Raw genomic sequence first — 17,263 nt, forward strand, 5'->3', positions numbered from 1 at the left:
CCGCCACCCCCCGCCCCGCACCGCCCCAGCGTGGGCCCGGCGCCCGCCAGGCCGGCGGGAAGAGGCGCGGACACGCGCACCCGGGCCGTCGCGGGGGCGCGCCTGGCTCTGGGCGGGGCTGTATTGTCCTCCTTCTGTGGTGGAGCTTAATCAAAATGGCTTCCAGCTGGTCCTCGGTGGGGACGAGGAGGCTTGAGGCCTAGACGTGACACACAAGCCGGGGAAGGCCGACTGACTAGACGAGGAAGGGGGAGCCTAAATCAAAGCCCCAGCACGAGGTTCTGGGAAAATAACCTCTCATTCGGTGGCCCATATGCAGCTTTCCTCAGGGTGAGAGGAACATCACACTTCCTCTCAGTCAGCCTCTCTTCCCTCGGATTTTAAAGCTTCAGCCTCATCCCGCTTCCCACCAGGCTCTTGCCTTAGTGCCGTGACTACTTCCGTCCTGCTGGAAACCCTGTACTTTGACTAGCTGAGGAAAAAGGTTCATCCTACAAACTCCTTACTCATTGCCTGGCTCCCAACCTCCAAGAGGAAGCAGAATCCATCAGAGAGAAGCACCCGACATCTAGCTTCCAAACCAATCGATCACTTCCTCCTTACAGCCGTTCAGAAATAGAAGTTGGGGGCTTCCCTGGTGGCGCAGTGGTTGAGAGTCTGCCTGCCGATGCAGGGGACACGGGTTCGAGCCCTGGTCTGGGAAGATCCCACATGCCGCGGAGCAACTGGGCCCGTGAGCCACAACTGCTGAGCCTGCGCGTCTGGAGCCTGTGCTCCGCAACAGGAGAGGCCGCGATAGTGAGAGGCCCGCGCACCGCGATGAGGAGTGGCCCCCGCTCGCCGCAACTGGAGAAAGCCCTCGCATAGAAATGAAGACCCAACGCAGCAAAAATAAAAATAAAATTAAAAAAAAAAAAAAAAATAGAAGTTGGTCCCTCTTGTCTTAAGAACAATCCTGACATCTGTGCCGTGGATGTCTCCCAGTCCTCTCGGTAGGTTTTATTGATTATGTCCTTTGTCCTTCATTTTCTTCCACTTGCACATTAGCCGTTAACCGTAGAAAAAGACTCTCAATTCCAGTTCCTTCTGAAGTTACCACCGTATCTCTCTCCATTCTTGGCCAAATATCTTGAAAAAAATGTGCACGCCAGCTGTCTCCACTCCCTCACCTCCCACTTACTCTTCAACGCACTGCAATCTGGTGCACGGTTCCACTAAAACTGCTCTCTACAAGGTCACCGCAGACTTCTTTGCTGGGTCCAGGATGCTTCCCAGTTCATCACTCCTCTTGAACTCCCTCCCTGTGACTTTGGGCTATGACTCTGGCCTGTCCTTGATCCCTTTGCAATTTCTTTCTTTCTCAGCCCTTCCCTTAAATGTTCCTTGGGTTTTGTTCTGGACCGGTTTCTCTTCCCATTCTATTCCCTCTCCTGAGATGACTTCACCCCACTTCTATTACCATCTATTTGCTAATGATTCTCAAGTCTAGATTTCTAGTCCAGATCTTTCTCTGAATTTCCAGCCTATAAATCCAACTGACTTCTGAACATCTCCACTTGGATGTCCTAGAGGCACCTCAAATTCAGCAAATCTCAATAAAAATTCCTCAATTTACTTCTCAGACCTGCCCCTCTCTTTCAAGTTGCCCGGTCACTGTGTGACACACCATTATAACATTGCTCCAGGGACTTCCCTGGTGGTCCAGTGGTTAAGACTCCACGCTTCCACTGCAGGACTGAGATCCGACATGCTGTGCTGCGCAGCTCAAAAAACAAACAAAAAACCAAAACAACAACAAAAAATTGCTCCAAGGGCTTCCCTGGTGGAGCAGCGGTTGAGAGTCTGCCTGCCAACGCAGGGGACACGGGTTCGAGCCCTGGTCTGGGAAGATCCCACATGCCGCGAAGCAACTAGGCCCGTGAGCCACAACTACTGAGCCTGCGTGTCTGGAGCCTGTGCTCCGCAACAAGAGAGGCCGCGATAATGAGAGGCCCATGCACCGCGATGAAGAGTGGCCCCCGCTTGCTGCAACTGGAGAAAGCCCTCGCACAGAAATGAAGACCCAACACAGCCATAAATAAATAAATAAATAAATAAATAAATAAATAAATAAATAAATTTATTTAAAAAAAAAAATTGCTCCAAGCCAAAAAGCCAGGGGGCATCCTTGACCCCTTAACACACTCCCCATACAGTCAATCTCCAAGTCTGCTCAATTCCACCTTTTAAATACCTATCAAATCTGTCTACTTCTCTGCAGCCTCTGGCCAGTCTTTGGGCTCTGCTCCATTTGCTGGGCTTCCAGCTGGTCCGCCATGGGGAAGAGGAGGCTTAAGGCCTAATTGTAGGACAGGCCAAGAAAGGCAGATTGATCAGGGGAGGCAGTAGAAGCCTAAATTCAAGTCAGGTTTCCCCAGAGCTATTGATCTTTTGGTTTTAAGGTATGTCCCAATTGTGTCTGAATATTTAAGTGAATCAGAATCATCTAAGGTGCTGGGTTTTTTGTTTGTTTTTGTTTTTGGCCATGCCACACGTCATGTGGGATCTTAGTTCCCTTACCAGAGATCGAACCTGTGCCCCCTGCAGTGGAAGCAGGGAGTCTTAACCACTGGCCCCCGAAGCAAGTCCCTAAGGTGCTGGTTTAAATGCATATTCTCCTGCAGTGTGGCTCTGGGATCCCTCTTTTTTAACAAGCTTCCCTGGTGATTCTTAAACACACTAAAGCCCAAGAACCACAAACCATTCTAAAATAAAAACAAAATAAAAGAAGTTTCTGGGAATACCCTGGCGGTCCAGTGGTTAGGACTGTGTGCTTCCACTGCAGGGGGCAAGGGTTCGATCCCTGGTCAGGGAACTAAGACCCCACATGCCACGTGGCGAGGCCAAAAAAAAAAAACCACTTTCTGCCACTCCTTGGTTCAGTGGCAATCCTCTGCCTTACAGGATAAAGTCCAAAATTCATATAAGACCTACAAAGCTCTTTGAGAGCTAATCTGGGCTAACCATTCTAGCTCTTTCTCATAATTTTCTCCTCGAAGCCTCTGCTTCAGTCATAATCAATTACTTGGGGTTCCTGAATGTACCTGCTCTCTCTCAACTTTAAGCTTTTGTGCACTTTTTTTTTTTTTTTTTGCTTTTGTGCACTTTTGATGTGTAAAGATTCACTGAATGACTGAATAAATTGAGGCTATCACTATGCATAAGATCCTGTGCTAGGACTTCCCTGGTGGCACAGTAGTTAAGAATCCGCCAGCCAATGCAGGGGACACGGGTTCAAGCCCTGGTCTGTGAAGATCCCACACGCCGCGGAGCAAGTAAGCCCGTGTGCCACAACTACTGAGCCTGTGCTCTAGAGCCTGCGAGCCACAACTACTGAGCTGGCGTGCCACAACTACTGAAGCCCACACAACAAGAGAAGCCACAACAATGAGAAGCCCACACACCGCAACTAAGAGTAGCCCCACTTGCCACAACTAGAGAAAGTCCGCACGAAGCAACGAAGACCCAACGCAGACAAAAAAAAAAAAAAAGATCCCGTGCTAGGTATTGGGCAAAGTCCCTGTCTCAAATTGGGTGGGGGTGGGTGGGTGGGTAGGAAGGGTAGGAAATATACAAGAAGTGAAAGGGGAAGAGAACCAACTGCCATGTGTCAGGCACTGAGTGGGGCTTTACTAATTAGTTCTTTTTCTCCTTATACAAACCCTTCCAAGTGGATTAGTATTTATTTACTATTGAGGCTCAAAGAGTTAAGTAACTTGCCCATCATCACACATCTGCCAAGTAGTGTTGATTGAGCTTCTATTACATGCCAGGGAATGAACGTGCTGGGTGCTGTGCCAGGTACTGTAGAGAAAGCAAAAGAGATGCTATCCTTGCTCTCCTGAACCCAGGTCTTATGTTGACATCACACATCTTCCCAGGCTTGTAGGACTACAGAACCATCAAAGAGGAATATTGTCATGTTAAAATTTACCATCAGGAAAATGTGCGGGCCTCCAATAATCAAATGGTTGTTTAGTTGTTAACTTCTAGGTGACAGGTGTGTCCTACAGTACCCCTGCCCTAAAGTTATGCTAAACTACAAAACCACCTTCGGGCAAAGGAGGAGTTCTATAAAAAGTAGTTAAGTGTATTCAAACGTGTGAACAATATATGTTCCAATGACAAACTGGAATTCTGTGAGCTGAGCCTAGGGAATCTACCGAGAGTCTCTCCAATTTCCAGGAAAAAAATTGTGGAAAAATAGAAATTTCCCAACATTAAGTTTCTCCCGCTATCATTTTCATAGGAGTGGGAAAGGGGGTGGCTGTGCACTGGAAAAGGGTGCTTTGGGGAAAAAAGTGCAAGGAGTAGTATATACAGAAAAGAAGAACAGTGGCAAACATTAATGAGTGATTATTATGTGGGGATTCTGTACTAAGCCTTTAATCCTCACAAAATGTCTATTATTATTATCCCCATTTCACAAATGAAGAAATTGAGACATAGAAAGGTCAGGCAACTTGGTCACCTAGCTTGAAGTGGTAGAGCCACTAGACCTGAGACTTTCTGACTCAGAGCCCAGACAGAGCTTAATTACTGTAGGACTGCATCCAGGTTCCTATGGAAGTCCTCAGAGAGAAAACATGCAAAAAAAAAAATCCTAGAATAGTGGTGGGAACACCAGTCAAGTTGTTTTGACTTAATTTTTGTTTGGCTGTCTCTCTGAGCAGAATGGCAGTTCAATTAAAGGAGAGACCTGTCTTGTTTACGGTTTTGTTCGGAGCACCTAGCTCAGTTCCTGGATCATAATGGGACTGAATGAAGGAGTTGTGCATTGAGCTGTTTTCGCCATTAGGGGTTACCTAGGAGAAGAAAGGCCTACTTCTTCTAGAAACCTAATTAAATATCAGTATTTGAATAATTAAATATCAATAGAAGTAGAGGGTAAGAATGGGGGAACCAGCAAGAATGTACTCTTCAGGGTCAGGTGCCAAAGAAAAAACATCATTCCTAAAAAGGGCAGGAAAATAAGAATCACAGAGAGAGTCTGTTTAGAGCTTGAAATCCTTGCCAAAAACCCTGAGAAACACATAACTGAATTTATAACACAGACGACTAAACGGTGCATAGTTTATACCATCAAATTTCTTTCAGTTCTAACAGAGGTAAGTTGAGTACTTGAGCTATCTCTGTGAATACTGCAGGAATACTGAATACTCAATTCCTGAATACTGCAGGAAATCTGGAGACAATCACAGAATCTGTGATGTTCTGGAAACCTTCCAGCTTTCTATCCTTGAGTCATGGCAAAGAAAATGGGACCCAAACTTGCACCGGCAGTCAAAGCCAAGAAGCTAGTACATTTCACTTTAAATGTATCAGCTGGGGTATTAAATGTAGGGAAATATTGTTCCATTTCACAATACATTCACTGAACTTTTTTTTAATTGAAGTATAGTTAATTTACAGTGCTGTGTTAGTTTCAAGTGTACAGCAAAGTGATTGTTATACATATATAATTCTTTCTTAGATTTTCTATTATAGGTTATTACAAGATATCAAGTATAGTTCCCTGTGCTATACAGGTCCTTGTTGTTTACCTATTTTATATATACATTTTTAGTGTGTATGTTAATCCCAAACTCCAATTTATCACTGCCCCCCCACACCTCGCCCCCCGCCATGGCCGCTCCTACTATCCCCTTTGGTAACCATAAGTTTATTTTCTATGTCTGTGAGTCTACTTCTGTTTTGTAAATAAGTTCATTTGTATCATTAAAAAATTTTTTTTTATTTTTATTTTTCATTTTTTAAAAAATTTTTTGGCTGCACTGCACAGCTTCTGGAATCTTAGTTCTCTGACCAGGGATAGAACACGGGCCCCGGCAGTGAAAGCGCCAAGTCCTAACCACTGGACCACCAGGGAGTTCCCTGTATCATTTTTTTTAGATTCCACATGTAAGTGATATCATATGATATTTGTCTTTCTCTAACTGACTTAATATGATCATCTCTAGGTCCATCCATGTTGCTGGAAATGGCATTATTTCACTGCTTTTTATAGCTGAGTAGTATTACATCACTGAACAGGGAAGTACAATTAAGGGGACCAAAAGGTGTACACTTTAAAACTTCTTGAAAGACTTTTCCATTTTCTTATCAGTCTTTGTAATTCTTCTAAATAGGTGGATATCTCATTGATAATATATTTACTTGGTTGTTCCTCTCTTCCTCTGTGGTTGAATATCTATGCCAGTAGCTCTTAAAAGAGGTGATTTTGTCCCCTAGGGGACACTGGGAATATCTTGAGACATTTTTTTTTCTTCCAGTTTTACTGAGATATAATTGACACAACACCACTACATAAATTTAAAGTATACAGAATGATGATTTGACTTACCTACATCATGAAATAACGGCCACAGTAGGTTTACTGAACGTCTGTCATCATTTTTTTAAAATTTATTTACCTAATTAATTTTAATCTAGTCTTTTAAAAAATATTTATTTATTTGGCTGCGCTGGGTCTTCGTCGAGGCACATGGGATCTTCGTTGCTGTGTGCGGGATCCTTTTTTTAGTTGCAGCGTGCAGAATCTTTAGTTGTGGCATGTGAACTGTCAGTTGCAGCATGTGGGTTCTAGTTCCCTGACCAGGGATCGAACCTGGGCCCCCTGCATTGGGAGTGCAGTCTTAGCCACTGGACCACCAGGGAAGTCCCCAAACTGGAAATTTGTATCTTTTGACTGCCTTCATCCAATCCTCACAACCCCACCTTCTAGAGACTTTTTTGGCTGTCACAATTGTTGAGCGGTATATTATTGGCATCTACTGGATAGAGGCCAGGGGGCATGTTCTGCTCAACACCCTGCAGTGAACAGGAGAGCTCTCTTTTGCAGTTAAATTTATTTTTTTTTCTCAGGTCTTCTTTTGAGAAAAATGGTTTTCCTTCCTGGTCTTTCATCCTGTTCCCCAGAATAATTTTTTCTGAAGGAAATTAGGCATGATTTCTATCAATGTCTTACTAAGTTTGGCTTTAACTTCTGCTGCTTGAAGAATTTTGAATAGTCAGAGCAGATATAATAACCAGTTTTTAAAAACTGATTTATCTGCTACTGAATGTTTATTTTACATTCTGAAAAATATTAGGACTCTTTTTACCCACTAGAAAATGGACACGAATGCATAATTTCTCGTAGCCACACCACTGGTATCAGAAACACTCAGATCAGTAAAACTCTGTGAAACATTTGGAAAATGCAGCCAGACACAGATGGTTGAACAGTGTGGAACTTTGCGCAAAACTACATTAAATTTTATCCTATAGATGGCTGTCTTCAGAGATAGGAATTTGGATGAAATTGTGATAGTCACAGGATTTTCCTTCCTTTACTAAACAGTGTGTAAATCAAAAGAACAAACTATTGGGGTGACAGGATTTTCCTAACCACTCCAAGTCATCTTATTTTCACCATTCAAATAGGTCGTTCAGAATCATCTCAGGGAAAGAAGGCTTCCCCAAGAAAATTACTGAAATTTTGTCTTGTTTTCAGATCAAATTTCTTTCCTAAATAATAAAAGCTGCTACATTTTCAGGCACTGTTTCCTAAGGTTTATTTTAAGATTTCGAATTACCTTCCGTTCGTTAAAAAAGAAGAAAAAAACTCGCTTATCTGGGAATTTAGAACCAGTACTATTCTATTCCTTGTACTTGCATGTATTTGTAAACATGGCATTTGCAAAATAAATAACTCTTTTAGGTTATTGGACCACTTCTGCTGAGGTTTTCCATAATAAGACCTGGGATTCCCTAATTTGAGTGTCTTTTCCTGCTTTTCTTTTGTGAGATAACAACCGGTATTTGTGTTCAATTGAACCCAGTGGTCTCAATTTCACAGCTGTTTCAGTTGCATCAATTTTGTCCCCATGACTTTTGAAGCCTTTTGGGGTAGGAGTGGCGGCGAATACCTTCGTACACAAGCCCGAAGAACCGACAGGGCTCTCTTGCCACGGACACTGCTCAGAGAAGCAGCGGCGACGACGCTAACCTGCAGACCAAGAAGCTGAGTGGAAAGCCAGGCTCGGGAGAGGTCGCGCGCTCACTCACACCTCGGCCAAGTCCAGCGCTCGCCCCGCCCCGCGCACGCGCAGCCGCATCACCGCCGCTCCCGCCGTCTCCGGGACCTTCTCTCTGCCTGGCTCGGGGTTGTCCGTGGCGGCGCCGGATCTGGGGAGAGCGGTACTGTGTGGATAGGCTGCCGCTGCCGCTGTTTTCCCTGTCGTATTGTCGAGGCCAGGAAGGAGGGACACATGTGGAGTGCCGCAGAGGGGTGGTCGTGGCCAAGAGGAGAGACCCCTGCGGCGTTGGAGGTTTGGACCTGCAGGCAGTTCAGGAGGTGCTCGGACGGGGTCCTCTCTCGCAGCCGGCTCTGAGCGGGAGGCCCGAGCTGGGAGTGTTGGCTGCCCCACGAGTTTCGGGCGGTGAGGTGCTGCGCTATGGAGGAGCTAGATAGCGAGCCGACAGTCACTGTAAGGGTGCCCCGAACAGTATTGTTTGCCTTCTAGGTCCGAGGATTGGGTCCGCTTCGTCCCTGCAGGCTTGTCTATCTCTCTGCCGCCTGCGAGGTGCTCGTCCCCTTCCCTCAGTACAATTGCCATCGTCCAGAAGTCACATTAACTAGGTGCCTGTGTTTGGGTCGCAGTGGTCGCTGGGTTTCTGCCCCTTTGTATACTCAGAATACCTGGTCCTGGAGGCCCCATTCCATCCCTTTCCGTCCCTTGTCTTCCCGACCTTCCTACTTCTCTGGCTTTTCCTGTTGGGCTAATGCTTTAATGAGCGGGCTTGAACCAAGCACAGGAATTGGGGCTTTTTTCTCCCAGCCGAGCTAAGCTTCACGTCGCAACTCCGTGAGCTTGGCTTTGCTTGAGCTGGCCCAAGGTTTACTAAATATATTCTTTCGGCGACTCTTCTTTTATTGCTCTGTTTTCTTTCAATTGTATTTGAACTCTCAAGAGAGTATGTCAGGTGTGGATGATCTACGATGCTTATAAAGAGATTCAGGGTTGTTAGATAAGAGACACCTACCATTCCCCCTGCCTGGGATCTCTTCTCTCTTAGGTTTATATCCTGCTCATTTTTTACATACAAGCTCCAGCAGCCTCTTTGTCAGGAAAGCCTTTCCTGACTAGGTCAAATATTTCTGTCCGTTTAGGCTTGTTCTTCATCTCTTAGCTCTTGGTAACCTATAAGCCCCACTAAACTGCAAGTTGCCTGACCTTGTATTTTTGCTTTTTAGAAGGTTAAGATGCCTTCAGTTTTCAGCTAAAGCCATCAGATTGCAAAGCAGTATCTGACAGAACCAAAAACTGAAAATAGAAGTCATTTCAAAGCTAACTGGACAAAAAGAGACATGAGATCTCAAATAGCAGTTAACGTGGGTTGTTACTCTCTATAAAGCTTACTCCTATATGCTATAGATTGTTAACTTTTAATGCATATATAAGGCATGTTAAATATTAAATGTCTATCAAGGACTATGTCAGTGTTTCCAGGGTGAAAAATTAGACTATCGGAATCACTGGAACTTTTACAGACTACGTGTTATCTTGCTTTTCCCTCTTTCGCTTATGTCTGAATCTTTGGATGGGGAAACCTTCCCAGTACCCTGTGCAGCCCAGGAGAGCCACTTTGTTATTGAACCATGACAATGAGTCATGCATTTACAAATGGAATGAAAATGATCTAAGCTTAATTTTGCCCCCAGTAGTGATGGTTGACCTGTGATAACCCAGCTTTACATTGGTGTTGGGGAGACCAGGTAGGAAACTGGTTGGCCTTGTGGACACAGCCTCTCAGGGGGGCATGATCTTGGCAGAACTGCATAGTCTAGAATCTGAACCTCAACTCTGCAAGTTCGAACTCAGTCACGTGGGTATTTGAGAGTTACTCTGCTCTTTGGGCTTACGCTGAACATACCCTCAAGGGGCTAATGAATAACCCTGAAAACCATTGTCACTCTGTGTAGCATTTGTTGTGCCTGCTCTTCATGCAGCTGCTTCCTCTTATCAAGGCACGTGAAGGCCAGTTAGTAATTAGCAGATTCAGGGATGTTTAAGTGTAGATTCAGAGAGAGAATACTCTTGAGCAGTTTTTCTAGACCAGTGGTCTTTTTAGCTCAAGGGCTCTTAAGAAATATAAGTTACAGTTCTTCTTGTCTTTCTTTGGTTGTTTCTTTCCAGATAAATACCTAGAAATGGAATTGCTGGGGTATAGGACAGATGCATATTTAGCTAAAATAAACTCAGTGGGTGATGAGGGAAAGCGGGGGATTACAAGGATTGTTCCTAACAGTTGGGAAAGGCTTGGTCCCACTGGGGGAGTGGAATGAGGTTTGGGAATGAGCATCAAGTGTTCCTTTTTTGGTTCTTGATGTTATGGATATAGCTCTAGAGGTTAGATAACTCATAAAGGTGTGGATTAGGCAGTTGGATTTATGAAGCTGAGACTTAGAGGGATTGGTCTGAGTTGGAGTAAAAAAATCAAGTCATAAAAGATGTGACACAAGCTGTGGGATTGGAGGTCGCTGTCTTTTTAGTGAGTAACAAACAGTTCAATTCCTTTTTAATTCTTTTAACTTACCTTTTTCTGAACTACAGATCACTGAATTACCATATAGTAATTGATTGGGGTGTAGCTTTCCTTTTTATCAACACTTCAGAAGTGACAGGCTGGGTTGAGGTGCCTAGCAAAACTCACTTGTTCATTTAGGGTCTAACAGACAGGGCTAATGTCAGTCACACTCAGCTGTGTTCATAGATTAGCGCTTAATAACTTTCACGACCACTGGCTTCTAGGATTATACCTGCAAGTCATTTGAAAGCAAAGCCTTTAGGAAGAATAACAATTTCTGTGCCTTATTTTTTTTTACTAGTTGATTCCGGGAGTGAATTCCCAGAAGAAGCAAATGTGTTTTGACTGGGGTCCAGGGGAGATGCTGGTGTGTGAAACCTCTTTCAACAAAAAAGGTAGGTTTTTTTTGTTTTGTTTTCTTTTAGATTATCTATCTTGGCACATTTTTTTTTCTTTATTCTCTCAGATGTGACTAGCTGAAATATGAAACGGTTGAACTTATTTTGTACCATGTTCATTTTTGAAACTATTTAGCTATTTAAGATTTTCATTGATTTATGAGATCTGGCAGGTGTTGAGTCCAGGAAAAAAAGTTAACAATGGTCTTCCAGTGTTAAAGAAAGGTTTTCTGTATATTTAAAAACGTGAAGCTCTTTTTCCTTTTTGTCCAGAGTAACTAATTCTCTTTGTAGTAGTCCCCTCATTGAGAATTTTTGCAAATGTCATAGCCCTTACCTTTATGTTATCATTGTGAACTTGATTGAATTTCGTAGGCTATTAATACATAGCACAAATGAGCTGGAGAGCAAAATGATTTGTCCTTGGCTTTGTTCTCTAAGCTCCATTAGGTATCGGACATGGATCTTACCTTTCCAATACAGATTCCCTCTAGTAGCAAGGTAAAACTGGAATCTTGATATTTGATTTTCCTTTCTCCTTTTCAAGAGAGAAATCTCAGAAAATGCTGAAGAGATTTTCTTGCAATATTTGCAACATTCTTTATCCAAATGTGGAGGTTTTCCTCTTACAAGGAGCAGATTGAGCTAATGAAGGTCATATAATTTTGGCAAATTACATGGTAGGAAGTTCATGTAATTTTTAAGCAATGTAGTTTTTCTTGATTTTATAGTTAAAAATTATCCCTAACGTGGACTTCCCTGGTGGTCCAGTGGTTAAGAATCTGCCTTCCAATGCAGGGGACACGGGTCCAATTCTGGTCAGGGGACTAAGATCCCACATGCTGTGGGGCAACTAAGCCTTTGTGCTCTAGAGCCCACGCACCGCAACTAGAGAGCCCGCACACTGCAACTACTGAGCCCGCACTCTAGAGCCCGTGCCGCAACTAAGCTGCAACTAAGACCCAACACAGCCAAATAAGTAAATAAATAAATAAACAAATAAATAAAAAATTATCCCTAATGTTGTTAAATATTTATGGGATATGTTGGTATTGAAGATCTCAGGTCTGGCAGAGCTGTAGAAGTTGCTCAGAAGAGAAACTTCTGTGACTAGGTCTGGATGGCCTCTTTTCCTACTTAATAGGAAAGCTTATCAACATTTCTGGCTTGTCCTCGACTGTTGGAAACTCAAGGTTTTCTTTCTTTTTTTGTTTATATCTATTGAAATCACTTTCAAGACAAGCCATTGAACATTATCACAACTTATTTGAGAAGCTGTTATATAAGAAATTTCCACAAGTTGGTGCTTAATAATTTATCATTATAGAGCCTTTTCATCACTGTTGCAAAATAGTTTAGTCAGTTCTTGATTCTTTGTTTTAGGAGTAGTGGCAGTAAAAAAGTAATGTAAAAATAATATTTACTTTGATGTTTATAAAACTTCAGCTATAGGTTTATCTTATTTACTGAATTTTACATAGACTAATATTGAGTTTACTTTTTTTTTCTAGTATATTCCAGTTGGTGGAGGTGAAAGGTCATTACAAAATATGCTAGTGAATTGAGGAGTAAAGTCTGAGAGTAAACATTTGTGTTCAAAAATTCATGTGTGGGGACTTCCCTGGCGGTCCAGTGGTTAGGACTCCATGCTCCCACTGCAGGGGGTACAGGTTCGAGCCCTGGTCGGGGAACTAAGACCCCATATGCCGCGTGGCACGGCCAAAAAAAAAAAAAGGAAAAATTCACGTGTGGATAAATGATAATTCATATCATTTTTAATAAATGAAATCAGTAGCAAAGAAGCTGAAGCTTTTGTAATTAGATACTCAAAGTTTTTAGAGTGGGTTCTTTTATGAGGATGATGGTAATAGGTGTTAAATTTTTCTTCTGTTTTGTTTCAGAAAAATCAGACATGGTGCCAGGTTGCCCCTTTATCCATATAATCCGAAAGAATGAGGATGTTTACTCTCAAATCCTGAGAAAACTCTTCAATGAATCCCATGGGATCTTTGTGGGCCTCCAGAGAATTGAAGAAGAGTTGACTGGAAAATCCAGAAAAACTCAGTAAGTAGGCTGCTGGTAGGCGCTGCAGCCACAGCTGAATTGTGGGAAACCGAGTGAAATGCGTCCTTATCCTTTTGCGTGACGGGCGGCTCCCCTGGAGAAATAAGGGGCCCCTGGTTCTAGTTTGTGTCCTCTTTACTGGGCAGTGTAAGCGGTCACGGATGGAAATGTCTTACAGAGGATGCGCAAATGGCTGCTGCTTGACTTACTGGCTGCTGCTTTGTTTCTATTCCTACTTCACTTACCCTCCAAAGAATAAAATTAAGCCAAATAAGCACCTGAGAGTCATTGAACAAGGCTCCACTCTTGGGAGTTTCGTTTTGGCTTTAAAGAATTATTTTTAAAGCATTTGTTTTGTGAAGAGCCCAGAAAACTTGTATTATTTATAGACTAGAATTGTTTGGAGTGTGGTTCATGAGTTAACTGCATCAGTGTCAGGTACTTGTTCAGGCCCCACCTCATATCACCAAAATTTCTAGGGGTGTATCCTAAAATCTCTAAGTGAGTCTTAAGTACAGTAGATTTTGAGAACCCCTGTGTTAGGTTTTTTTTTAGAGTCCATTCATACGGTTAGGGAATGGACAATGTTGGTATCTGTATTGAAAAAACAAAAACAGTTTTTTCCCTCCTGTGTTTTACTCACAACACTTCTGACACCAGACGTCTGGGAGTTTTTCCCCACTAAGCAATTCTCTGCAACAAGCTGGGTATCCTACAATTCAACTCAATTCTAACACTGTCTACTTGGAGATAACATCAGATCCCATAAATTAAGGGCTCAGTCCCACAAAACTGTCCCCCATTCAGATGCCAATCACAAATAGTGGGTCCCCAGGTTACCCACAGCTTCTGTCCAACTTGGCTATAAATCAGAGGTTCCCATGACCACCTCAGGTTTGATTAATTCGCTAGAGCAGCTCACAGAACTCAAGGAAACACATTTACCAGTTCTTTAAAAGATATGAGAAAGGACACAGAAAAACAGCCAGATGATGTATGTGGGGCATGGTCTGGAAGGGTCCCAAGCGCAGGAACCTCTGTCTCTCTCGAGCTGGGTTGTGTCACCATCCTGGTACGTGGATGTGTTAACCTACCTGGAAGCTCTCCAAACCCCACGCTATTGAGATTTTATGGAATCTTCCTCATGTAGGCATGATCAATTATTATCTCCATTTCCAGCCCTCTCCCCTCTCTAGAGAAGTCAGGGACAGGGCTGAAAATTTCAAGTTTCTAATTATGACTTGGTCTTTCTTGTGACCAGCCCTCATCCAGGAGCCACCCAGAGTTGGAACAAAAGATGCTTCTAGCACTCTTATCACTTAGGAATTTTCAAAGGTTTTAGGAGCTGTGGGTCAGGGACTGGGGATGAAGACCAGTTTTAATTTTTTTTTTTTACTTTTTGGCTGCACTGCGCAGCATGGGGGATCTTAGTTCCCCGACCAGGGATCGAACCCTCACCCCCTGCAGGAAGTCCCGAAGACCAGTTTTATATGTCTTATTATTAACCACAGTGTCACAGTATTTTACTTCCTTGATAAGCATTTTACAAATGAATCACCCTGGAGGATACCCTGGTCAGCGTGTGTGTGTGTGTGTGTGTGTGTGTGTGTGTGTCTATGTATGTGTCTGTGTATGAGAGATGACTGGTGACAAGAGGCTCTGATACAGAATATTGATAACTCAGAGAAATCTATTATGACTCCAAGGAAAAAACATGTCAAAAGTCCTGTAATTCCTGGAAGGCAGGGACTCCGTCTTATTTATGTGGGCCCTCTGTTCCCAGATCTCCTTGTGCATCTATACAGTAGGTGCTCTAAAATGTTTGCTGAATTAATAAATTAGTGAATATCCTACTAATGGTGGGATGGTAGCTCCTGTTTTGTGCATGGGGGTCAGCATATTACCTTGTTTTTTGGCTGGGTGAGTTATTTATTTGGGCCTGAATCTTGACTGTGAAAGGGGGTAAGGAGTAGTGAGGATTAGGTGAGACAGTGTGTGCAAGTTGCTTCACATCCTGCTGGCCCCATTGTAGCTTCTGTTCATCTTTAAATGGAGCAGAAAAAAAATAAATAAGAATGAAAATAAATGGAGCCAGTAGGTGGCCTTTAGGTCTCTTCTTTTAGAACTAATGTTTCTTGCTAAGGATCTGCATATTGGTAACTAATAGCCAGTTGCTTTCTGTTTGTTTTGTTCTGCTATTTCCTTTGTGTGTGCGTGTGTGTTTAGAGCATGATTTAGGCTTTTTTTTACAGTTTTATTTATTTATTTATTATTTATTTTTGGCTGCTTTGGGTCTTTGTTGTTGCGCGCGGACTTTCTCTAGTTGACTTTCTCTAGTTGCGGCGAGTGGGGGCTACTCTTCATTGTGTTGCGAGGGCTTCTCATTGCGGTGGCTTCTCTTGTTGTGGAGCATGGGCTCTAGGTGCATGGGCTTCAGTAGTTGTGGTGTGTGGGCTCAGTAGTTGTGGCTCACGGGCTCCAGAGTGCAGACTCAGTAGTTGTGGCACGCAGGCTTAGGAGCTCTGCAGCATGTGGGATCTTCCTGGACCAGGGCTCGAAGCTGTGTCCCCTGCATTGGCAGGCGGATTCTTAACCACTGTGCCACCAGGGAAGCCCCATGATTTAGGCTTCTTTTGCATCATTTCCAAAACAAAGACCCAGACTGATAGACCTGTGAGGTCTCTCCTATCTCAAACAGCCTATGGTGATGATGGAAAGATGACCTTGTTGCCACCTGCTTAGTTGTAGAATCTGTCTACCAAATTTTTTTTTAATTAATTTTTATTGGAGTATAGTTGCTTTACAATCTGCTATTTCCTTTTTGAAGAACTCTATTTTGAACTAATTTTAAACTTACAGAAAAGGTACAAAAATAATAGATTTCTGTACATCCCTTACCAAGCTTCTCTAGTGTTAATATCTTACATAACCACATTACTGGTATTTAAACCAGGAAACTTAAACATTGATGCAGTCTGGGGCTTCCCTGGTGGCGCAGTGGTTAAGAATCTGCCTGCCAATGCAAGGGACACGGGTTCAAGCCCTGGCCCGGGAGGATCCCACATGCCACGGAGCAACTAGGCCCGTAAGCCACAACTACTGAGCCCACGTGCCACAACTACTGAAGCCCGCGCGCCTAGAGCCCGTGCTCCGCAAAAAGAGAAGCCCCGACAGTGAGAAACTCCCGCACCGCGACAAAGAGTAGCCCCCGCTCGCCACAACTAGAGAAAGCCCGCGCACAGCAATGAAGACCCAACACAGCCAAAAATAAAATTAATTAATTAATTAATTTTAAAAAATTGATGCAGTATGATTAACTGAAGACCTTATTTGAATTTCACTAATTTTTTCACTAATGTCCTTTTTTCTCTTCTGTAGCCAAATGAGATTGAATTTAGTTTTTTTCTCCCTCATCTCCTTCATGACCTTGACACTTTTGAAAAATATTGACCAATTGTCTTAGAGACTGTCCCTCAAAACTGTCCTGGGTTTGTCTGGTGTTTTCTCATGATTGGACAGAGGTTATGCATTTTTAGCAAGAATACCACAGAAGTGGTGTGATATGTCCTTCTCAGTACATCATATCACGAGGTTCATGATGCTGATGTCTTCTTATGTTATTGTTGACCTTGATTGCTTGGTTAATGTGGTTTCTGCTGGGTTTCTGTACTGTAAAATTACCATCTTTCCCTGTGTGACTAATAAGTATTTGGGGGAGAAACCTTGAGACTATGCAAATCCTATTTCTCTTCAAATTTCAGCCACTAATTTTAGGGTCCATCAGTGGGTCTCATTTGCAACAATTAATATCAGTGTGCACTCAAGGATATTTATTTTAGTCAGTGGGTTATGTGGTGTTTTACTTATTTTGTCGCTCAAGTTGTTTCAGCTTTGGTCATTAGGAGCTCCTTCAAGTTGGCTCCTGTCTTTCAGCAACTTATCTTTTTTTTTTTTTATACTTTCTATCTTCACAAGATGTTCCTTACTTTCTATCACCACAAACTGTTCCAGGTTCGTCTTGTATGTCATTTCATTGTTTGTAGGTTGGTTCGAGTGAGTAAAAACTACCGATCAGTCATAAGAGCATGCCTGGAGGAAATGCACCAGCTTGCAAGTAAGGACTTTGTTTGTATGTGATAATAGTTGAAGAATTTATCTGGCTGTAAATACGACAAGTTAAAATCTGATTG

The 17,263-nt window shown here is 43.0% G+C and overlaps 1 protein-coding gene and 1 long non-coding RNA gene across 4 annotated transcripts in view; one reads left to right on the top strand and one right to left on the bottom strand.

The window, feature by feature from the left end:
* Positions 1 to 1,388: 1,388 nt before the first annotated feature.
* LOC309651033 lies at positions 1,389 to 8,052 on the bottom strand. The gene is made up of 2 exons (XR_014257894.1): positions 6,383 to 8,052; positions 1,389 to 3,843 (listed from the first exon to the last, which is right to left on the bottom strand). It is a non-coding gene; the product is annotated as an uncharacterized lncRNA (long non-coding RNA).
* Positions 8,053 to 8,141: 89 nt separating this feature from the next.
* Positions 8,142 to 17,263, top strand: part of NUP85 (nucleoporin 85) — a 28,940-nt gene continuing 19,818 nt past the window's right edge. Inside the window, exons 1-4 of one of the 3 annotated variants that reach the window (XM_082443249.1) lie at positions 8,142 to 8,510; positions 10,913 to 11,006; positions 12,911 to 13,073; positions 17,117 to 17,187. In XM_082443249.1, coding sequence (XP_082299375.1) covers positions 8,478 to 8,510; positions 10,913 to 11,006; positions 12,911 to 13,073; positions 17,117 to 17,187 — 361 coding nt within the window. In that variant the 5' untranslated portion in view covers positions 8,142 to 8,477. The remainder of the gene's footprint in view (positions 8,511 to 10,912; positions 11,007 to 12,910; positions 13,074 to 17,116; positions 17,188 to 17,263) is intronic. The other 2 variants (XM_082443250.1, XM_082443248.1) reach the window with 2 other exon arrangements.

Source organism: Balaenoptera physalus (genome assembly GCF_965194825.1).
Source record: "Balaenoptera physalus genome assembly, chromosome: 20".
NCBI classification, from domain to species: domain Eukaryota; kingdom Metazoa; phylum Chordata; class Mammalia; order Artiodactyla; family Balaenopteridae; genus Balaenoptera; species Balaenoptera physalus.